This window comes from Coniosporium apollinis (assembly GCF_000281105.1).
Source record: "Coniosporium apollinis CBS 100218 chromosome Unknown supercont1.22, whole genome shotgun sequence".
NCBI classification, from domain to species: Eukaryota; Fungi; Ascomycota; class Dothideomycetes; genus Coniosporium; species Coniosporium apollinis.
The window spans coordinates 112983-134696 of NW_006913284.1; the positions used below are offsets into that span (position 1 = coordinate 112983).

The window sequence follows — 21714 nt, forward strand, 5'->3', positions numbered from 1 at the left end:
GGATCAAAGTTGGTTTGTTGGATGATGGCCAACTTACCGCGAAGCCGTTCCACTGAATTAGCGTAACGAAGCATTTTTTGCGTTACACATGACTTCGTATGCGATTCACAACTTCAAGAGAATTGATTACAGGACCTCAATCCATTGTTGTTACAACCCTGATATATGTACAGCTCCTCCCGAAACGCCTCTCCCATCTCCATAACTCGTAATAATAAAACACGCTCACGAAACCGATCCGTTACTCATGACAGCTAATCTACACAGACGAGTACGCGGGCGGCGGCATCTCCCAGAGCCCAGCACTATCACTCGATTGCCGCCGTTTCTCATCCTGCACCTTCCGCGCGATCTCATTCGCCATCTTCATCATCCAGGCCTGCTCCAGGATCCCACCCGACGACGACGAAGCCGACGGCGAAAACAGATCTCCCTGCTGCGAATGGGCCGTGAAGGGCAGTTTCTCCGCCGAAAGGGTGCGCAGAAGCGGAATCGCCGAGGTCGAAGGGGTTGGGTGATGGAGGCGGAGGGGCGGACGAGACCGTCCGATGTTGGAGGGAGCGGCGTCGTGGACGGGTTTCGCGTCCGGCGAGAGATGCTTCTGCGGCGGTAGGGAGAGCTTTGTGTTCTCCTGCGCTGGGTAGTCTGCAGACGCTGGCCGCGCCCGCGGTGATCGCGCCGGCGAGTCGGCGGCGTACTCGCCGCTTGGCCTCCGCGCGCTGAACCGCACGTTCTTTGCTGGTGAGCGCGGCGGCGTGACGAGGTCTTCTTCGCGCTCGGGGAGGGGTTCGGACACGATGACGCTTGGGGCGGGGGTGCTGGCGCCCGTGGTGGTGCTCGCGGTGTCGCTGATATCGTCCTCGTTTCTGTCTTTCCGCAGGTTGACAACGCGCCTCTTGCGCTTTCGCTGGGCGTGTGCACGGGAGCGGTTGGCGCCCAGTGTCAGGCCGTGGCCGATAGCGGAGCTGAAGCTTGAGAGTGGGGGTCGGGAAGACGAGGATGGCCCGGTTTCGGCGCTGTCGGAAGCGCTGTAGGTTGATGGGAGCGTGCTGAGTCCGAGACTGGAATGTGCTCTGGAGAGGCTGGAGAGGGTGAGAGCGGGTGTGGCGGTGCCGGAGTGCTCCCTGCTTTCTGTTGTGCCAGCCCAGGCGCGGAAGACCGCTTCCCGGATGCCGGGTGTGAAGAGTGAGAGGGTGCGATGTGACTCGGCGAGCGCGGCAAGACGGACGAGGTTCTTCTGCGAGAAGGAAGCGTGAGTTTGAGTGGGGTCGTCGAGGAAGAAGGCGGAGGTTTCGGAGTCGGTGATGGGGTTTCCGAAGCCGTCTACTGGATTTTGAGGTGGAGATGATAGCGGGTCGATTGGAATTGTGCCGTCTTTGTTACCCTCTTGCAGCCCGTTGGAGTTGTCGAGCTCTCGGTAGTCGGGCGACCATAGCCGGAGAGATAGCCGATGCAGGATGGCGGGCAAATCCTCCATAAACAGCACGCGCAATTGTCCCTCAATCTCCTTCTGGAGGTAGTCGCGCACGAACGGTATGGAGTCGAATGTCGACGAAACCTTGAGCGATTCGAGAGGGTCGTTTCGGAAGACGAGCGTAAGGCCCTTCTGCCGCGAGAAGACAAGGATAACGAATCCCGACAAGCGGATGTCGGATAGGGTAATCTGCAACGGTATGGTCAAGCCCGATGAAGCAGCAAGCGGCTGCGGCGATGCGAACGACGGCTTTGTCGATAGGTATGTGTTCAGCGGATTTGCTTGGACCCTCGTTTTCAGGGTCAGGAAGGCGTCCCCTGTATACGACATCTTGAATATTCCTCGGAATCGGTCCTCTGCCAGATCGCCGATCTCCAGTATCTCGAGCTCTGGCGGCACGCTGCCGAGGTTCAGCTCGGTGACGAGGATGTCGTCGACGATGATGGGCGGCTTCGGAGATTTGTTGAGGGCGGTGGTGAGCATGTCTCGCGCGCGCGAGGTGTCCGCTATGAGCGGCGACCAGTTGAAGTTGAAGGCCATGATTTGGGAGGATGGGGAGCACCGGTATTGGATGGCAACTCTATATTGTGGTTTCTATCTCGAGGCTGATGCAGCTGGTGTCGCGTGCCGGGTCGGTCGCCGGGTGAACAGAGGGAGAAGCTGCCATGCGCCGGCAGCTGTCAATTATCCCGATTTTTGATATTGTTCCAGCGTGTACAGCTGTTGTTCGGTTCTTCGGTCTATGCGACTCGGTGAGAGAGGATGGGGAGGATGGGGGAGGATGTGGTGGTGGTGGTGGTGGTGGTGGGCTATCAGGAGGAAGATTGCGGAGAGAAGGGCTCGTCTGGTTTGATTTTGCGTCGCCGCCAGCCCGAGACCAACCGTCATCCCGCAGGCCCATCCTAGACCAAACACGGGAAATCACCGTGTCAACCACTCTTCCGTTGCGAATAACGTTAGAACATTCCGAAGCCCCTCTTGTCCGCCAGCCAAGACGGTTGTCGCAGCGAGAAACCCGAGACTGAAATGGACCCTTTGCGTTGCCGTGGCACTTGTCTAACCATGGAACCTCGCCGCGGGAGCACTCCGTGGAAAGCACGATGCCAATCATTGATCACCGACAGCCAGGCTATGAAACTCTGTATGAGATGAAACATCACGGCTCTGATCCTTCACGATGCTGGGCTTGCTTGTTGCTCATCCCGTCCCAAGATGGCCTCAACTGCAGCGACCTTGTCTGTGAACGACTGCTTCTTGTCCACCCTCGTGCCTACCCGGATATCGCTCTGGATCCTCACCACGCCGTTCGCGTGCAGCATGGCATGTGCCTGTCCAATGACCTTCATGACTTTATCCCATGATCCTTCTGTGATGCTTCGTGTCAGAATGTAGCTCGTTTGCGTGCAATGCTCTGGAGCATAACGTGACCGACAAAAGACGCAGCTTACCGACCGTCGTGCCTGCCGAATGCATGGAATAATGCAACCCGGACTTCTTCAGAAGTCGCTGCACCTCGGCCACTTCCTTCGATACGGATGCCGTGGGTGTGCCTAGCGGGATGAGACAGAAATCCGCTACACACGATGGCGGCGTTGCTAGAGAGGTGGGATCGGAAGCCGACATCGCGTTGTGTGCAGGCGAATAAATCCGTTGATTGCGCTGAGAAACTCCGAACGCGGGTTGTCGTGAGATTTGTATATTTAATTGTGAAAGTTCAGGCCAAGCTCAACACGTAAAAACGGGGCGGCCTTACCAGCAACCGAGACACGCTCGGGAGTATACCTGACGAAATCATGGCAGGCGCGATGAATACCGGGAGCTTGAGTATTTGACCGCTGGCAAGCTTCGCTGCCATGACCTCCACCGCTCGTGACCAACAATGGCCGTTGACGCTGTCGTGAGTATCGCCAGCGACCTCCGACCCAAGCTCGACGGCAACGATATCGTTACCGGCGACACCGTTCTAGCCAGGTACCGCATGCTCGCCGAGGTGTGTCACAGTGACAACAAGTCCGCCAGGATCTGGAAGAAATCTGACATCTACCAGGGCGGCGCAAACATTGTTTACAAGCTCGACTCCCTCGGCAGCGACGATGAGAAATACGCCCCCCTGCGCAACCGCGTCCTGCGCGTGCGCAAATCCGTTGACGACACCACGACGCAGCAGATTGCGATCTGCTTCAGCGGATTCATCAGCAAGCTTCTCGAACCCAGGTTCCTCGTCGAGATGAAACTGGTCCACCTCACCGAGGACTTCATCGCCTCCCTCAACCTCGACCTGCACCAGCTTGAGCTCAGCGGCTGGCGCTCGACCAAGCATGTCGGTGCCCGCGTCAAGCCCGACGCGTGGGGTCTGCTGCTCACGGATATGACGTCCGATGGAACCTTGCGCAAAGAGGGAGGGGGTGCCTATGCCATTGAGTTCAAGCCCAAGTGGCTGTCCCAGTCGCCCAACGCGCCTCCACTCTCACGCCGGTGCCGCACATGTGCCATCCGCGCGCAGCGGGATTCCGAGAAGCAGTCCCAAGGACAGTCAGATAGACCAGCTGTAGCAGGAGCAGCCAAAGCGACGTTCTGCCCCCTAGCCCTTCTCTCCGACGACCGCGCCACGCTCGCCACGATTGCGCGCTCTCTCTTCGCAACGACAGACTACGCAGCCGTGGACCTGCAGGACCAACACCGGACCTTCTTCACCACGCGCTTCGTGGATTTCTTCACCGCGCAAGGCGATGGCCTGCGGCTCCTGCGCCGCCTCCAATTTCTCCAGCAGCGCTTGGACCCCTACGGTATCCTCGCCACCGGCATAAGCCCCCTTCCCGAGCACATCACCTTGATCCACTTGAAGAGATTCCAGCTCGCAATGACTCTGAGGGACTGTTCATTGTTGATGAAGATTCCGCTGAGTGCTACGGAGCCCGTCGAGGCGCGCTTGGCCGACCTTGACGTCAAGAGTAGTAAGAGAAAATTGGAGGAGTGGCGGCTGAAGGAGAGAAGCTTGTGTATAGGAGGTTGGTATACGTGTCGGGAGGAGGATGGAGAGGGGACCGGCGGGGAGGATGTGTGTGTGCTTAAAGAGGTGGAGTGGTGGGTATGAGTCGAGGTGGATTACAGATTTGGACGACGGATTGTAGGGTGTTTGAGGTTTGAACACGAGCTGAAAGATGCGTAGCAAGGGCGTTATTGTTAGGATGCAACTTTGATTCTGTGGCTGGTATCGTTCGTGCTAATCGACGCAAGTATAACAACGCGTCCGATTCCAAGTAGCAAGCGGTTTTGCAACCAGATGGTGACACTAATATTAGCGGTAACTCATAGGCTTTAAGCTGCAGATACGAGAAGCACTGCACCCTGCTGAGGTGCGTCTAGATTGCTAATGCGCTTACCCTAACAATTTCAAAGTAGAGATTTGATAAAGCGGTGTGCTTCTAGTCACAACTCTGCAACACCGTGCCGGTTACATCTCGAAGTCGAATACGTTACTCTAGAACGAAGGGTAGCACGAGACGGTCACGAAACTCCTTGTTCGATCCACAGTGTATTTCGAACTGTGCAAACGACTATTCGATGGCTATTTCGGTCGGATTGTCTAATGTCTCGTTCCGCCAACAGCGAGGCCTCCCCTTCACGGAAGATGGCATGTCCGTTTAGCACGCCTCGCAGCAGCCAAAGCATCACCGCTACAGAAGAAGCCCAAACATGTGCTCTCCAACATTTACGACCCCCAAAAGAGCCGATCGCGGCCGAGCTCTGAAGTTACGCCATGGCCAGTAGCGGCACTTCTACAAGCTTGCTATACCATCCAGCTCGAGGCCAGTATGATCTCAGATGCCATCCCCTACGCCTCTCAAGAAATCTACGCCCACTCTCCCGGGCCTAAATCTACCGGCCTGCCGTTGTTCATGTCGTCCACGATCTTGTCCATGCTCCAAGGCTCGTACTTGTAGCCTTTGGGGTAGTTCGGCGGAATGCTGTCGTCGTCCTCGAACGGAATACCCTTCTTCATTGACTCAACGACCTTGTCATAGTTCTCATACGCGTATGCCTCCGGCTCATGGCTCCAGACCCATTTTGGAAGGGCCGGGGCCGCGACTCGTGGATCGAGCTTCACTTTCTCCCAGTCTGTATCTTGCAGCCGCGCCGCGTTGGCAAAGCCGAGCTTTTGAGCGCAGGCGTTACGGACGAATCTGCCGTCATACGAGCCACATCAAAACCTGCTCCTTTACAAGATAGACGGCTTTTGAAGTAAATATTGGACTTACCGCATCCTAATATGCGCCCTCACCGACTGCGCAACATTCTCCCTCCCCCCAATCTGCAAACACGACGCAAGCGACACCGCATCCTCGATCGCTTGCGTCGCGCCATTCCCCGAGGACGGCAAATACGAATGCGCAGCATCGCCAATCTGAATGACGCGCCCGCCGGGAGACGCCCAGCTCGGCTGCGGATCTCGCCACAGCAGCGCGAAGTTGACGATGGTGTTTGGTGGCGTGCATTTGACCAGCTCCTTGAAGACGGGAGCCCATTTTGCGGGACCGCGGACTTTGTCCATGTCGGCGAGCACTTCGGAGGAAGAGATGGTGTTGTGCCAGGATTCGGCTTCGGTGCCTGTTACCTGCGTTCGGGTTAGTGGAAATTTCCAACTGGCATCGGCTTGGAGCGGGAAGGAAAGGGAAGATGAATCAAATGGAGAAACGAAGGCTGTGTGGTGCGGAATAGAAACTCACCTCGTGGTTGAGGAGCCAGACCATCACGTCCTCCCGCGTCAGAGTCATAGCATAGGTCATGGGCCTTAGATCAATCAGCCCGACATCCTCCTCGACACCACACCCCCCAAATACTCAGCATCAGACTTACCCCAGCCATGTCCTCACAATCGGATCCGTCCCATTCACCAAGCGGAAAAACTCCCTAACCTCCGGATTCTTGTCAAGACACTCAATCGGGAACGCCGCCCTCCACATCGCCCTCCCCGAGCTCCTCGCCCTAACCTCTCCACCCACAAGCCTCTGACTCTTCGACCCAACCCCATCAGCAGCAATAACGACATCCGCCTCATACCTCTGCCCATCCTCCGTAACAACCCCGCCCTTCCCTTTCCCCTCATCCTCAAAATAGTCGACAACCCGCTGGTTGAACTTGATGCTGATGCCCAGCCTCTCGACCTGCCGCACAAACATGCGGTACACGAGCGGCCGGATCTGGAACGCGCCGGGCGGGGTGTTGGGGTCCAGGCCCTGGGCCTTCAGCCGCTCGGCTACCTTCAGGGGCGGGATGATCTGCTCGCCGCTGTGCTTGAATGTCGCGATATACGCGTTGTGGAGGGAGATGGTGGAGTATTCTTGCGCCATTTCTGGCCAGTGCTTGAAGAAACGGGTTGCGGAGAGGCCCATGAAGTACATGTCGCCTGGGGAGGTGTTAACAAGGGTCAATGAAAAGAATGGTTGTTTAGCCATGGCACAGGGGAGGGGGGTTTTTTTTGGGATGCATTACCTGCGGTACTGATATCTGCATTTCGCTCGAGAAGCCGCACATTGTGCCCTTTGCGTGTGCATTCGATGGCGGCTGTCAGGCCGGCGAGTCCGGTGCCGACGATTAGGACATCGATACCTGTTTTGGGGTACGGGTCTGAAGCTATGGAACCCATCTTTGAAGATTTCCTTTTTCGTTTTCTGGGCGTATAGGATCAGGTGTAGTCAAGCCTGATTGTCGAGATCTTAGATATTGAGAATTTGGAAACCGTGCCTGAGGGTTGCATGGTATTCCGACGTGACCACGAGTCGAAGTTACTTCTTCCTCTGGGATGAAGCGCGACTTCTCGCCCTTTGTGTAGAAATCCGTCTCTTGCCTGGTTTGGCATATACAAAACAGGAATGGGAGTGTAAGTCTTAAGTACCACGTCAAATTGAACGACGGATGTCCGGGGCCCATATCGGGTCTCCGCCACCCACCACAATATACCCCAGAGTATGTTGTCATGACTTGAGCGGTTCAGTGATTCTATCCAGGATATCGAAGAAGCATAAAAGGCTCACTTGGAAGGGGTTTGTGAGTAACCAATGTCAAGCTCTGGCCTCTACTTGCATACGCCACTCTACCCGGTGGCTGCATGCAGTCTGCACTTAATCGAGATCGAGCACATCAACTCATCCGGAGATGTTTTGTTAATCACTCGGCCTCTATGTCTCTTTGAGGGCGTGTTTCCTCATATCGACACGAGCGTGCGTGACTAAAGGTGACCAGGGAAGTTCAGCAGCGGATTGGAGTGTGGGTGACGAGCGTGTCTGGTAGTATGCTCAAGCCCAGTCATTGGATTTTGTATTGAATCACCTTTCGCAGAGCTCACGGCTTATTCTGGCCTCAGAGCTTTTGCCATCTGGTTGTAACCAGTCTCCGCCATTCGCTACAACAGAGAACTTATGCAGCTGTCGCGACGGAATCCTGCAGCTGGCTGTAGACGAATAACTAAACTATCCAGATAGTATACCGATGCCTCTGCGGGTATGAGCAATCTAAACGCCAACGTAATGAACAGCCCCGTAGCCCATGCAGTTCCAAGCCCTACCTTGATATCCAAACACCGCCGCTATGCCATGAAAACCTCAACAGGCCGTTCAAACTTGCCGTACACTCCCGTCGCAGTAGCAATACTCGTCCAAACAGAACGCATCATAAGCTCGTGCCACTCACTCCCTCGCCCAAAAGTTCCCACCCTCACACCAGCATACTCACAACCGCGGCCAGCACCACAACCACCCACGCCGCCGCTCCCGCCCTCCCAGCAGCCGCGCCCTGCGCATTCTGCTGCCCACGCGACATGACCACCTCATCCCCAAGATTCCGTCTGCCCACAGCGCTCGTAACCCCATTCAACCGATCCACGCTCTCAACCGCCGGTCCCACATTGAAAAAGTCCACCAGCACAAAACTCGGCACGCGTCCCCAAATCCCCGTACACCTCGTCCCATGCTCCCCCAAACTGCCCACACCCTCCACCGCATTCGTCGTCGTGACGTTGTCAACGGCCGGGATATCAAAGAACGCCTGCGTCTCGTACAAGAAATGGTTCATGAGCGGCAGCCGCCCCGACGCGATCGCGGCCGCAGGATCCCCCGCCAGCGCGGCAGGCCGGTCAGGCAGGCACGAGAAGTCGCTGAAGGCCGTGTTGTCGAAGGGCGTCTCGAAGACGTGCGTGAACTCGTCGAGGAGGTAGGGCGCCACCGTCTCCGCTGCGGCGACGCGGCTGGCGACGAAAGTGACGAGGCGGGTGTTGGCTGCGATGAGGGCTTCGAGGGTCGGCCACTCGCCTGTCGGGCCCGGAACGGCGGGGACGTAGCCGTATTGCGCCATGCCGGCGGCGGCGAATTGGGCGTGCAGGTCGGTGGCGGTCGCGGCGTCGGCGTTGACGAGGAGGAGGGTCACCACGTCGGTGGGGTGGCCGTCCATCCATGTCTTGATCTCCCCGAGCCAGCTGCTCAGTGGTCCGGCGTCGAGCAGGTCGCATGATGAGTGGCACAGATGCCAGGCAGGTGCACCGCCGCCGTTGGCATTGCGGTTGTGGACTTGTGCGCTGAGAAGCCGCACCCCGGCGTCGAGCTGGACGGTGCTATTGTAGAAGTGGTTGCCGGAGACGGAGAAGGACGTTGAGGCGTCGCGGACGAAGGGGGAGTTGTGTGCGCCGAGATGCGTTATGTTGCTGTAGGCGCGGGAGCAGAGAGAGGGGGAGTTGTTGCAGGCGGTTTGGGCGGAGGCGAGAGCGCTGAGGAGGGCTAGGGAGGCGATGGATAGGTAGGAGCGCATGATTTTAAGTAGGATCGAGGTTGTCTCTTTTTAGAGCAGCACAGTGAAGCCTTTGAAATAAATGCGAAGGAGCGACACCGATTTACAGGGGTGAGTGGCGACTCTAGAAGCCTAGGTGATGGTTCTCCAGATACAACGATGTAAGAAATGACAGAAGGACTCCGCGGAAACGGTTGAAAGGAAGAGCAGGAATATGTATCAGCCGTAAGAGAGATTGTTCAAGAAAAGTAAGGGAGACATCGTGCATGTTCCTCGTACTTAGACTCAGCTGCACTGCCTCCATAAGGTGGGTCATCTTGGGCGTCGTCATCAAGTGCGGGCGCCGAGAGACTACTGAAACGACTGACAAACCTGCGGAGTCTCGGGGCGCATTGAACAGTTTCAAGTAAACAATCAGTCCGCCAGTAGCAACAAAGAGTAATGTCTCTTGTTCTCCAACATGCGTGTAGGAACGTCCAAGGTGCAAGCAATGCAGTTTTGAGGGTGGATTGCTGTCGGGAGGACGCGGAGGCTCAGCGGCGGGTTCCGGGAGAAGATCGGGCCTTCTATTTCTGGAAACGCCCGAAACGCCCGAAACGCCTTACCCGTTGGCCTTGCGCCCTGCGTCCTGCGTCCTGCGTCCTGCGTCCTGCAACCACCAATTTTCATGTCAAGGTTCCTGAGCACAACTGATCTGCCACAGCTGTCACAGCTGTCAGAGCTGTCAGAGCTGCCAAAACCTCCAACACTCACCATGGCGAATCCACCTACTCCAACAATCACCCTCAGCGCCTGCGCAACCGACCAAAACCCGCACCCGATCCAGATCTCCCTCCGCGCACCCACAGCCGCCAAAGTGCCCTCGAGCACCCTAACCTCCCCGCCCCTCGCACCCCCTCCCCCCGACTTCCTGCACGGCAAATGGCACGTCACGCACTCGACGCTCCCGATGTGGCGCTCAAAAAGCAACGTCAGCATATCCTACACCCCGCTCCCGTATCCGCCCTCGACAGAAATCGCCTTGACCTCTGCAACGCTGCCGCGGCTTGACGACCTCGTCGAATACCAGCCCCACGGCTCCTCGAGAACGAAGGCTATCCGTGGCGTCTCTACCCCGTCGGACAGCAGTGGCTGGACCTATGATTGGCGCGGCAAGGGCTGGCTCATGGTCGCGACCAGTCGGTGGGAGATCCTTGGGTACGGCAAGGAGGGGGGAAATCGCTGGTGCGTGACGTACTTTGCCAAGACGCTGTTTACGCCTGCGGGGCTGGATGTGTATTCGCGGAGCCCGGCGGGACTGAAGGCGGAGACGATGGAGCACGTACAGCAGATTTTGAAGATGTTTGGGGATCCGGTGTTGAGCGAGTTGGCGGGGGCGATGTTTGAGGTTGACAGGGATGGGGCAAAGGTGTGAGCTTTACCCTCATGCTGAAGGGGTTTGCTGGTTAGGCGTTTTGGCTTGTGAGATACCCCTTGCTGCGAGGTTCTACCCTTGGGTCTTTAAGATGGTCTGCTTGATTGCTCAGCGGTGGATTTCCCCATCGATTCGGAGAGATGGTTAGAGCAAAACCGTGCTGGCATTGCGCGGATAAATCCATGGCATGACTTTAACCACTACCTCTTGATCTAGTCTGTGCGTTGAGTCTATACATTGACTCCTTCAGCCAGGGTCTCAGCACCGTTCCCCTTATGTTCGTTGCCCCCCCTGTCCTCTCTCCTCTGTCTCCCCCTCCTCATCAGCTCTAGCCTAGCCCCCAAATCAACCTTCATCCCCCTCCTCCTATCCCACCACGGCTTCCTCCCGAACAAGCACACAAACAACTCCAGCCTCCTCTCCCCCCTCACCGGCCCCTCCAGCAGCTCCTTTGGCACATTCAGCAGCGCCTCCTCACCGCCCCAGAACTCGTTCACAAGCCCCACGAACTGCTCCAGCGTGTACGGGTTCCGCTGGCGCGCCACGCGGTTGGCCAGCCGGTTTGATCGGCCCGGCCCGTAGAGGATCCACAGGCGCAGCTGGACGGCTTTGCGGACGGTGGACGGGTCGACGTGGACGCCGCGTTCGCGCAGGAGCTGGAGGGAGCGGAGGCCGAAGTACCAGTGGTGGGCTGGTGCCGGCGTGCTAGATTTCTCGGATTTGGTGCCGGCGGGAGGCTGGAGGGCTAGCGTTTTGAACCCCCATTCTACGATCGCGGACTGCAGGACGGGTCGGAAGATCTGGCGAAGAGGATGGTTGGGGTGGCTGGTTGGAAGTAGGGAGGCATCGACGGGGAACACGGGATGGTTGATAAAGTCGCTGGCGGAGCGGCTTGGCTTCTCCGCTCCGGCAGGAGGTAAGGCAGCAGTGCGGGCGTATTTGGATCGCATCGCAACGGCAGTGGCGGGCGAGTACCATGCGGCGAGCCACAACATCAGGGACCGTAACTCGCTGAGGCGTCCGGTCATCCCAAAGCGGCGAAGAATTTCGCGCCAGCGCCAGGGGGGAAGCTCGCCGTCTGATTCAAGGATGCTGCGCCATATGTTTGTCATAAGGCGAAGATCGTCGAAAGAGTGTACCCACTTCGTAGTTGGACGTTTACTCCGGCTGCGGAGTCTAAGCGTGTGGTGATGAAGACTGTTGAGCGAGTGTTCAGTTATCTGAATCCTATTTATACGCATATCTTCAAGGATGCTGTTGAGCTTCGCTAGTTCCTGACGTCGGCTGTAGCTGCGCAGTAGGATGTTCCAGGACTCGGTTTGGGGATCCGCATGGAAAATCGTAAGGATTGCAAGGGTACGATGGACCTGTTGCCAATCTTCTGCAGCTAGATACGAAGAGAGAAGCTCCTTCTGCTTCGCTCGGTCCTCCAGGACATCCGGGTGTTGGTCAGTTACAAGGAGATCGCTCAGCATATCTGCCCGACCCTCTTGTGCAAATTTGTAAACGGCTCTAGAGAAGACCGTTTGTCCAATCGAAATGCCAGCCCGCTTCAAGTGCTCGATCTTCTGCACTATAGTATACGGGTTGTCGACTCGCGCAGCTAGTTCCCGCAGCGCTAGAGGGCCTAGGGCTTCAATGCCGAACATTCTTAATCCACTAATGACCGCTTCGACTGGGAAAGCTGTCGTAGCAAACAATCGGGCGCAAAGCGCATCATCGATCTGTTTAGGCGCTACAGCGTGAGCTATCCCTAGGAGCCTGTTCATCATCTCGCGCGAGAATCGGCCAGTCGAAGCGCCCTGGTCGTCTTTAGGAGGTCCAATACTAGCGGTGGGATGCGATTCTAGTTGTGCGTTATGCCCCTCCTGGAAAGATTTGTCTCCGCTCCTGTTGCTGCTGGGCGAATGCTCTGTCCCTAGTGCTTTGCTGGGACGATCGTTGTTGCGAATAAGAAACTGATGCCACCTTATAGCAGCGTCGTACTGCTCACGCTGACAGAGCGCGGAAATCAAGGTATCGTAGACGTTTCGATCTTTGCTCTCGAGATAAATGAGTCGAAAAGCTTTTAAAGAGGCTCTACTGTGTGTAGCTGCTTCGGCTACTTTTCGCAGTGCCCCAGGTTCGACTAAGTCAGCAGTAGCCAACCGCTTATGCCATGCAAAAGCGTTTTCGGGGTTCGATCTGAGGGCTTGGCCAACGACCGTCGTGTAAAGCGGTCCGTACACTCGACCCTTGCGCTGACGCAGGTCGGCGGCATATTCGATTATTGGGACCTTGAGTCGTGAATGATTGAGGAATGCCCCCCAGAGAACATCAGCATTGGTCCCATCCGTAGGCAGATCAATCTTCCGCGCTCTGAGACCATCCCAGATATCATGTACCCCGTCGTCTCCGTGTATACGCTGCCGGAACTGCAGCAACACGACCCAAAGCTCATAGTTTTCGCGCCGTTTCGGCTGGTCGACAAGCAGCGTGCTCCCCGGCTTGGGGACCCTAACGTCTGATTGTAGGCGCAGCTTATCCCATGTCGAGGCTTTGCCGACGTTCAAACGACGAACTAATGGAGGGCGAGGGCTCTCTTCGTGAGTCGCAGCGTCCGAGTTATCTCTTAACGGTGCAACGGCGGATACGTGCCTTCTCCCATACGCACGCCGGTGTTTGCGGCTATGGAAGCCATCGCACAGCGCGCAGGAGGATTGTGCATCTGAATCGGCTAGAGCGCGGAGGAGGCGCAGCGCCGAGGGCCTGGCGAGAAGCCTGTCCAACGCCGGTGGCATATACCTGGATGAAAGCGGTTCAATTGGTAGTCTGCCGACATGGCATCTGGAAGCCTTTTCTTTCGAGGGTGTTCAATCTCGAGTGGCTACGGAGAAAAGGCTAGATGAGGAGAATTAGCTCAGTGTGGGGAGCGGTTAGTAGTGCAACTCACAGGGAGATTTTGGACAAGCTCCTTCAATGGCCCGTACGGATTGATGAACCTGCGAGCCACTCACCAGGTGTCTGTCATTGCTTTCCGAGCCTGTGCCATAATTAGTTGCAAGCTCGAAGTTGCGGCTCACGTCTGCTGACTAAGCTTTACCGAAGCTCCTCGTCCGATCCAACCGTCAAGCTTGTCTACATCACCCCAAGAACGACCGTCCACACCAAGACACAGCCAGCACCAAGACTCTTCCAGGAGCGCAACCCTCACAATGCCTGGGTGGGTGTCCTCTGCCCCTACACCGAACATTGGCCCACCTCGACTCTGTCCTTCAGCAACTCCCAGCCCCGGCTCTTACCTGTTACGTCCCTCGTACAGCAAGCCAAGCTAACCTCCGCTGCAGCTTTGTCTACCGCGAGAACCGCGTCCCGCATTACCAACGCCTGTATCAGAAGCACGATGGCAAGAGGCTTTGGTGGAAGGTCAGGCCCCAATTCGACCCTGCGAACTCCGCACCTCCCTCCCGCGCTCGGAAAGAGTGACTCGCTCGGACGGCTTGCGGATATTCCAGCTGGGCCATGGGATGTATAATGGATTGAGGCTGACGGGTATACAGAGCCCGCGCAGCAAGTTCATCATGTATCCGTACTTGGTGATGCTGTGGGGAGGCTTTGGCGGTATGTCTTGCAACTCTGTTGGCCCACTTGTTGGACCTTCGCTGCTTTGTGAATCCGATTGTGGGCATGATGCTGACGCGGGTCCTTTTTGTGCAGCCTCGATGTACGCCATGGGTCGTCTTGTCATGGTAGGTTTCCGTGCCTGCACCTCTGAAGAGAGTTGCATTCCAACGTTGCCTCTCAGTTCATCTGCTGACTTTCATTCAAAGGGCCACAAGACGTGGTGGGGAAAGGGATAGAGGTCAATGCGAAGTGGAGCGCGTATGCGGATAAGTTTCCGGCTGCAGTTTGACCAATGTATCTACCACCACGAAACAAGCAGCCTTAGTACCCTGATTTCTCCAAGACGTGTACTGCTCCCATTTGAACTCTTAAACTTCTTCAGTGGTCTGTGTTCCATCGCTCGCTTCCGTTCGTTTAATTCCTTGACTCGCAATGGCTTAATTCCGTTACGTTTTCGAGCAAATGAAAGGTGGAATCGCAGTAAAATCCACGCACTGAACACGAGTGCTCCCACTCTAATGAGACCCCACATGCTGAGAACCTCATGGTTCACCAATACACATGGAACTTTACCATGATTATCTTCCCATTTTAAGCATGGCATGCCGACGAGTGGTGCATGAGAGAGCAACTTAGCCTATATAGCCGAGTACAGGGCGCCTATATGGAGTTCCCAACGCATATGGTAGGGCATCACCACACAGAAAGTGTCGCGTACGTATGTGCGAGTGCCGAACGATAGAACTGTAGCTCCAGAAATTGGGGTAGCGGCCAAGTCGAGTGGACAGACCCTATCCCGAGGTCTAACAACTGATGGCCACATTCCGACGTTAGTTCTCACGCAGCCCTTCAGCCGGGTCGTGCTGGCCGCACAAGACTCACACAGTCGGCATAGCGGAGATTAGAACGGTATCGAAAGTTCAAATCGTCGTTCACACGGAAGGTGCAGTTTCAAGAACGAGCGAGTAGCAGCAACACAGATAGACTCCATGCTAAGTGTGCGGGAGTAGAAGGCCGCGCAAGCCTAAAATGTCGCATGATTCTTATTGTCAGCGTCCAGCTTCTCCAGAAACCTCAGCACACTATCATCCCGCTGCATCTTCTCTTCGTTCACCTGCTGTTCCTTCGTCAAGACATGCTGCCATGCCTCGCTGCAGTACTTGATCAGCTCCCTCTCGGCCTGGAGAAGTTTCCGGCCAGCTTCATGCTTAGGTATGCTGGCCACTCGCGGGATCACAAACTCCGGGATTTCGATCGACAGATTCTCCTCTCCATCTCAAAGGACCCTGCGGTTGACGAAGTTCCAGACGCGCTGGTGGAAGCAGAGGTTCGTGGGGTGGTACGTCTTCTTCCACGTGCAGCCCTTCCCTTCTCCCGCCTTTTCGTTGCGCTCGCGAGAGAAGCCTTTGAGCATGTTTGGCTGGAATTTGCCGCCTCATCTCCCTTGTTGGATGAGGTGTTCCACAACCAGGTGCATGCACTCCTTGGTCAGATCAACAGTGGTATACACGCCAGGGGCACCGCTCTGTTTATCGACAGGTGGTTTGGGATTAGGATACGCGCCCGGCCTTCTGTCCTCTTCGCCCGCAGCCCTATCTTCAATCCCGTCGTAGCTGTCAATAAACAGCCCGGTTTCCCAGCCGGCTTTGCGCTTCTCGTTCGGCTTCGTTTTGCCATCGGCGGCAAGAACCTTGGCAGTGGCTAGCGAGTAGCTCCGAATGGTACCCATGATGTTCATGGGGTTGAAATCGAGGAACGGCTGGCATCAATCGACCATTCAGGCGAAGGTGATGTTTGCCATGCCTTCGAGGTCGCCCAGCCGCTTCTTTGAGTGAGTCTTCGCTGCCGCCTCCGATGTTGACATGCACACCGGGAAACCAGTATTGGATCAGGTTCGTGTTGCCGATGACCTTAGCCTGCTTGTCGATCGGCAGCCACCAAAGCGTTAGTGCGAAGGGCTTACGCCTTTCTTCAAGAGCCAGAGCGTGGAAGGCGTTCTCGATCTCGGGAACTTGTCGGTATGTGTGCAAGTGTTTTACGGAAGCCGACCTACGCGGATGAATATCCGTATTTTGAAACCCATGCGGCGCATTCACATCCGAGACATCCCTCCACGCGTTATCAGGATACCCCAGGCTGCCCGCCGTATCCCACACACCAACCACCTTGATCTTAACATCATTGCTGCACGTACTCAGCTACACATGCCCGCCGCCTTTGCGGAACTTGAGAGGTTTCGCGTCCTCGCCCTCTTTGGAGCTCTCAAAGTACTGCCCCTCCTCTTCCGGGGGCGGTAATCTTCCCCACTCCGTCTCCTCCAGTGATCCAGTGGAGCCGATCGTCTGGTACATGGTCCACATCTCCCGGAAGTAGCTCATGGTCGTCAGCTGGCAGATACCGCACGGCAGACCAGGCCGGCCGTTGCGCGGACGGTGCAGGCGCCGCGCGAGAAGCCGAAGAAGCAGAGTTCGTCGCCCAGCGAGTAATTACTAACAAGAAAATTATACGCTTCGCAGACGTTTTGGTCGGGGCCGTAGCCGAGTGCAGCTATTCTTAATTAACCACCCTGATAGTCGAGAAACGGGGCACACGGTGATAAGTGAGAAGTGTTTACCGTAATACAGTCGGCTCAGCTTCCCCATCCCCGTCCCGACCCCGGCGTCGTATTACACGATCTGCGGCGCCCAGTTCCTGTCAGAGTCCTTGTGTCATTTTACGAACAAGCGCGAGATCTTGGTGATGTTAGAGGGGTCGGCGTTGGTGCCGTGGGCGGAGGACTGCCAGGTCCCGTCGCAGCAGACCATGATGCGTTTTTTTTTTTGGGTTTGGGCTTGTCTTGAACTGCCGTTCTGGATGGAGTATACTTGAGTGGTTGCTATTGGAGCTTGGGATAGCGACGATGGGGGCTATCTTTCCGTTTATGTAGCTGTTGAGATTACCGCATAGCTGCTCAGCTCGTTACCATCATAAGTCCAGAGGTAGATTTCAAACTGAGACCAGTGCGGAGCTATTGAAGCTGTTTCATAGACATGATATTTGGCGCCTCCGTGTGGGGTTGCCCCATCTCTTAACTGGCCAAGTTGGGATGCGGCTGGGGTTTCGTCGCGGGGTTCAGCTCAGCTATAAGGGCCGAGAACTTCAGACAGTGCCGAATTAAGATATGGCGCGTTAAGGAGTCCTAGACTCGAACGTTTCGGGTCTCAGGTGGTTCATATTAGCGTCGGCGGTGTGCACATCTTGTCGTATAGTACATGCGGCTCAGCCAGCCCCAGGTGTGAGTCCCCTGCAGTCGGATACGCTAGGGCTCGGGCGGGCCGGGCACTAGCGCCAGCTTGGAGCCCTGGGTGTGTTGCAGCAGATCTGGCAATCTTGGCTTGAAGGTGGGGCATGTGAAGAGATTATTGAGCGTTGTGGAGCTATTCGTTCCAGCTGATATCTGGTACAGCCTTGTTTTCGTTGCGTTGGGCCGTTCCTGTGGCTTACCTGTCATCGGGTGTCAGACGGATCTTGCCGGTTGTCAGTCGCGATGCTGAGGAAAGAGCGGAGTAGGTCTGGATAGCCTCGGAGCTGGCTAGTCGGAAGGTTATGGTGCCTGTACGTCTTCTAAATGTTGGATGTTTCACGGAGAGGCTGTAGACTAGGTGCAATAACGGAGGCGATTGGCCTTCCGGAGATAGGGCCGTAGAGTGAGCTGAGGTTAGGACTGCGTATCCACAGTTCTAAGCTGAGGTGGCTGCTGTAGTCGCCGTGTGGGGCATCCAACTCCTGAGATGCCGGCCGCCGAACATGTCTTGGCCAAGGAGAAGTGAAGTGTCGAGGGGGTTTCACCTGGCCTTCCTCGTATCGAAACAGCGCAGGAGTCCATCCAATACAGGTACACACCCGGTGACTTACAAGCGCCTGTGTAAGTGGGTCATCCTGGTTAAAGCATCGAAGACTGTCTGTGGTCCCTGCAAAAACGTAAACATAAGTAGATTTATGGCGTGCACGGTTGTAGCTGGCTCATGTTCTGACAGCGTTATTCGGCTGTCTGAGCAGTAAATTATTGCGAGATACGGCAAGATTGGAGGACTTGATAAATTGAGAATTGCTAAATGCTCTTGTCCGGATGCTCGTAAATGCCAGTAGAGACTGATAGCTGCAAAGAGCACGGTCCCTGTATTGCGCGTAGGCGACAAGCACGAAATGGTAAAGCAACATAGCGCCATGCAAGAAAGGTAAGAAAGACGACGAGTCCTTGCGGCCGTAAGTGTAGAACCCAGTGAGAGCGCCGTGCAAATGTACCAAGTATGAGAAGCTCAGGAAAGAAACGCTCCATGCATCAGCGCATGCACCGTGTCAGCATCAGCAGACTCGAAGCGCAGCTCAAAGCGGACAGAGGAAAGGCTCGGGTAAACACCATCATGTGACAGACAGCCAGCCAAGCGCGATAAGGAACCCGCGAAACCTTGCAAGCATGCCTACGTATCCTCCCATCCAATAAGCCGTGACACGTGAGATTGAGATGATCCGGCACAGCTCCTGCTTTTCCCGTGCTTTATCGCTAAAGCACAAACCGCGAATGCCCGCCCAGATGGCGCCCAATAAGCGAAGAACAAACGGAAAAGGACAAGGAAAACTGGACAAACTCCTCTCTGAAGACGAAAAGAAGCTGCGCAAAGGGGTATTCGTCGCTGTATGCGTGTTGAACACGAGATGATGCACCCCATCGTACAGGAATAGCTGATCCACCGACATGATAGCGCCGTGGTCCATGCCCCATACCATGACGAAAGAAAAGATCAGAACACCGCGCAATGTGTGGGAACGACAGGTATAGTGCATTTATGACGAACAAGAGGAGATAGAAACAAGATAACCGTGACGCACGACGAGACGAAACGAAACTCCAGGACTCCCGCTTCGCAGTACGTGAAGGAACATGATTTAGAAACCCTGATCGAATGCTAGGAAAGTCTGTATGGATTATGCTTCTAGCGATGCTTGAAAAGAAACCGGAAACTTAACGCTCGAAGGAGTGTTGTGGTCGCAGTTAATGCGAGATGAAAACTGGATGCGTGAAAAGCTATTCTGGGCGAGGTCCTTGTTATTAGCCTCTCGCTGCTGACACCAGGAGCTTGGCTGAGCGATCGACCTTCGGTGCATCATCTTCCCATCATATAGTCGGCATAGCCGCCCATTCCACCGTAGCCGCCGCCTCCTGCAGAGTTGGCAGCAGAGCCACTCGACATCGCCTGCGCTCTTATCGGCATACCAGCGCCAGGCATACCAAACCCACCGTTGGCAAACGTACCGAAGCTCGTGTTTGCGCCCATACTGGCAGGTGAAGCGAGACCAGGCGGTGCTAAGCCCGGCGGTGGACCAGTCGCGGTGGCGAACCCTGGTGGGGAACCTAGGCCGCTGCCCATGCCAGGCGAGAACTGCTGAGGAGTCATTGGGGTCGGCGGCATGCTGCCATTCTGACCGGTCCGAACTCCGAGGGGGTTCTTTGAGAAGCTTAGCCTGATGCCGCCTTTGACACTGTTGTGAAGCGGATGTCCGTAGAGTTCGTTTAGTGCCTTTGTTGCGAATGACACATCTTCAAATTCGACGAAGCACATGGGCCCATTCTGCTTAGTCCTGAAACACAGACGCTTGTAGCCTCGCTGTTTCGAGAACATTGCCTTGAGCTCGTCTTCTGACGTGTCAATCGGCAAGTTTCCGACGTAAAGCGTGTTGCAAGGTGGATTTTGGTCGGCTGGATTGACAGGAGGATAATTGTGTCGCTGGTAATGCTGTGGCGTCAACTGGTAGTTGGCATTGGGGCCCATGTTGCTCATTGCCGACGCCATACCGTGTTGGGACATGGGAGACATGGCGGAGCTAGCGGGCGATTGCACGGATCCGACAGTCCGGGGAGATGCGAAGCTTGAAAGCGATGGGGATGCTATGCCAGGGCTATTGCTGTTACTTGTGCCAGTTGGGAGACCAGCGAAGCGACTCACGGGCAACTGGGGATTTGTTGTGCGCCGCTGCAGAGTGGACTGGCCGCTTTTCGCGTAAGCCACTGGGTCTTTGAGCAGCTCATCATCATCGCCAGCATCGTCGTTGATGACTGACTTGCCGCTCACACGAGGCCGTTCTCCGAAAGAGGTGCCGATCGGCGATTGGGGCGAGAAGAGGGTCTGGACGTGCAGACCGGCTTCTGGGACCGAAAAGACGCCGTTGCCAAGACCTGGGGTCCCGTTGGGTGGAGACATCTTCTCCATCGACTGAAATGTCCCATTGTATCGCGATGATTGTCGGTTGCTGTAACCATTATTGACCGACGTTCCTGAAGATGTGGTTGAGTTTGAGCCATGGCGGTTCGAGGTTCCGTCAACCGTGTTCCTTCTTGTCCCGATGGGCCCAACTGCAGCACTCTGGATTACTTCAACAATTAGATTCGCGTCATTTGCCGAATTAACTTTCCCGTTAAGCCTCTCCCTCGCTTCGTGTGCGCCAGTCGTGGTTTTGAACCGTGCGACAGCGGTTACGAAGCCGGCATCTTCTGGGTTGTCCGACGGCACAAAGTCCGCATCGAGAAAGTCTTTCGCAAATATGAGTAAACTCCGGAGTGCTTCTTTTCCTGTGCTGCGAGGCAGCTTCCGTACGAGGATAGTCGGTGTTTCTTTCGTGTCGAGGTTGCTGAATGACGTCTCCAGCTCGCCAAGGTATCTTGACTCTGCACTCCTCTACAGCGGGTTAGCTCAGCTCTAGTTTTGTAGGTTCAGGTTCCAATGCGATTGGCATGTGGTGCGCCGAAGGAACGCGTTGTTAGAGGAACACCTTTCGTTGCGGCGCATCTCAAGAGATTCAGACTGACAATCTCTAAAGCGTATATGGCGCCGCGCGGGTGGCTTACCGAACTTGATATGAACGAGGATGAGCCCTTTTCCAGCGGCTTTCTTTCTGCAGTCGGCGAAAGGCCGTACGTGTGCGACAAGTCGCTTGGCCCCCTGGTGAATATTGCTGCAGTCATGGCTTGTTGTGATGTATAGGGCATCGGCGGAGACGCCGAGCTGGAACTACTGAAGGATCCGTGGCTGGCAGACAAAGCGGAAGGACTCGTGCTGTTGGGACTCGGCCCGCTGGCCATGCCTCGCTTTGTGCGATGTCTGAGCTGAGGTCTGAGACAAAGACAAACCGCGCGCTCGGATCGAACGGTCGATATGCGGCACCGCAGAGAGTACGCTGGCTATGAATCTGCCAGTTGCGAGATCTATAAACAATGCGAATCCGACAGGCCAGAGAGCCTTTAGCGAACAGCGATCGGAGAGGGCCTCGTCGAGTGGTTGCGACACCGAACCGCGTCGCTCCGCGTAGACGGTGTTGAGTGGCCTAAAGAGGCAGACCCTCAATAGAAGTCCTTGGCGCGCCGAGGTCTTGATATACTGCTGTCGGAGTCGCAGAACGTAACTTGCTT

General features: G+C 55.9%; 9 protein-coding genes across 9 annotated transcripts; 2 read left to right on the top strand and 7 right to left on the bottom strand.

The window, feature by feature from the left end:
* Positions 1 to 259: 259 nt before the first annotated feature.
* Positions 260 to 2014, bottom strand: W97_04861 (uncharacterized protein; the record flags this gene model as incomplete). The annotated part of the gene is made up of 1 exon (XM_007782749.1): positions 260 to 2014. One exon carries the CDS (start codon positions 2012 to 2014, stop codon positions 260 to 262), a length of 1755 nt encoding a protein of 584 aa, XP_007780939.1.
* Positions 2015 to 2646: 632 nt separating this feature from the next.
* On the bottom strand, positions 2647 to 3097 carry W97_04862 (uncharacterized protein; the record flags this gene model as incomplete). Its single annotated transcript, XM_007782750.1, has 2 exons — positions 2647 to 2840; positions 2923 to 3097. 2 exons carry the CDS (start codon positions 3095 to 3097, stop codon positions 2647 to 2649), a joined length of 369 nt encoding a protein of 122 aa, XP_007780940.1.
* Positions 3098 to 3353: 256 nt separating this feature from the next.
* On the top strand, positions 3354 to 4568 carry W97_04863 (uncharacterized protein; the record flags this gene model as incomplete). Its single annotated transcript, XM_007782751.1, has 1 exon — positions 3354 to 4568. One exon carries the CDS (start codon positions 3354 to 3356, stop codon positions 4566 to 4568), a length of 1215 nt encoding a protein of 404 aa, XP_007780941.1.
* A 759-nt stretch (positions 4569 to 5327) lies between these two features.
* Positions 5328 to 7121, bottom strand: W97_04864 (uncharacterized protein; the record flags this gene model as incomplete). The annotated part of the gene is made up of 5 exons (XM_007782752.1): positions 5328 to 5658; positions 5734 to 6089; positions 6202 to 6265; positions 6332 to 6881; positions 6968 to 7121. The coding sequence occupies 5 exons, from the start codon at positions 7119 to 7121 to the stop codon at positions 5328 to 5330; spliced, it is 1455 nt and encodes a 484-aa protein (XP_007780942.1).
* Positions 7122 to 8188: 1067 nt separating this feature from the next.
* On the bottom strand, positions 8189 to 9274 carry W97_04865 (uncharacterized protein; the record flags this gene model as incomplete). The annotated part of the gene is made up of 1 exon (XM_007782753.1): positions 8189 to 9274. The coding sequence occupies one exon, from the start codon at positions 9272 to 9274 to the stop codon at positions 8189 to 8191; it is 1086 nt and encodes a 361-aa protein (XP_007780943.1).
* Positions 9275 to 10007: 733 nt separating this feature from the next.
* Positions 10008 to 10667, top strand: W97_04866 (uncharacterized protein; the record flags this gene model as incomplete). Its single annotated transcript, XM_007782754.1, has 1 exon — positions 10008 to 10667. One exon carries the CDS (start codon positions 10008 to 10010, stop codon positions 10665 to 10667), a length of 660 nt encoding a protein of 219 aa, XP_007780944.1.
* Positions 10668 to 10897: 230 nt separating this feature from the next.
* W97_04867 (uncharacterized protein) lies at positions 10898 to 13447 on the bottom strand (the record flags this gene model as incomplete). The annotated part of the gene is made up of 1 exon (XM_007782755.1): positions 10898 to 13447. One exon carries the CDS (start codon positions 13445 to 13447, stop codon positions 10898 to 10900), a length of 2550 nt encoding a protein of 849 aa, XP_007780945.1.
* Positions 13448 to 15705: 2258 nt separating this feature from the next.
* W97_04868 (uncharacterized protein) lies at positions 15706 to 17074 on the bottom strand (the record flags this gene model as incomplete). Its single annotated transcript, XM_007782756.1, has 5 exons — positions 15706 to 16029; positions 16133 to 16454; positions 16497 to 16612; positions 16669 to 16822; positions 16992 to 17074. The coding sequence occupies 5 exons, from the start codon at positions 17072 to 17074 to the stop codon at positions 15706 to 15708; spliced, it is 999 nt and encodes a 332-aa protein (XP_007780946.1).
* A 2340-nt stretch (positions 17075 to 19414) lies between these two features.
* W97_04869 (uncharacterized protein) lies at positions 19415 to 21270 on the bottom strand (the record flags this gene model as incomplete). Its single annotated transcript, XM_007782757.1, has 2 exons — positions 19415 to 20983; positions 21154 to 21270. The coding sequence occupies 2 exons, from the start codon at positions 21268 to 21270 to the stop codon at positions 19415 to 19417; spliced, it is 1686 nt and encodes a 561-aa protein (XP_007780947.1).
* Positions 21271 to 21714: the final 444 nt, after the last annotated feature.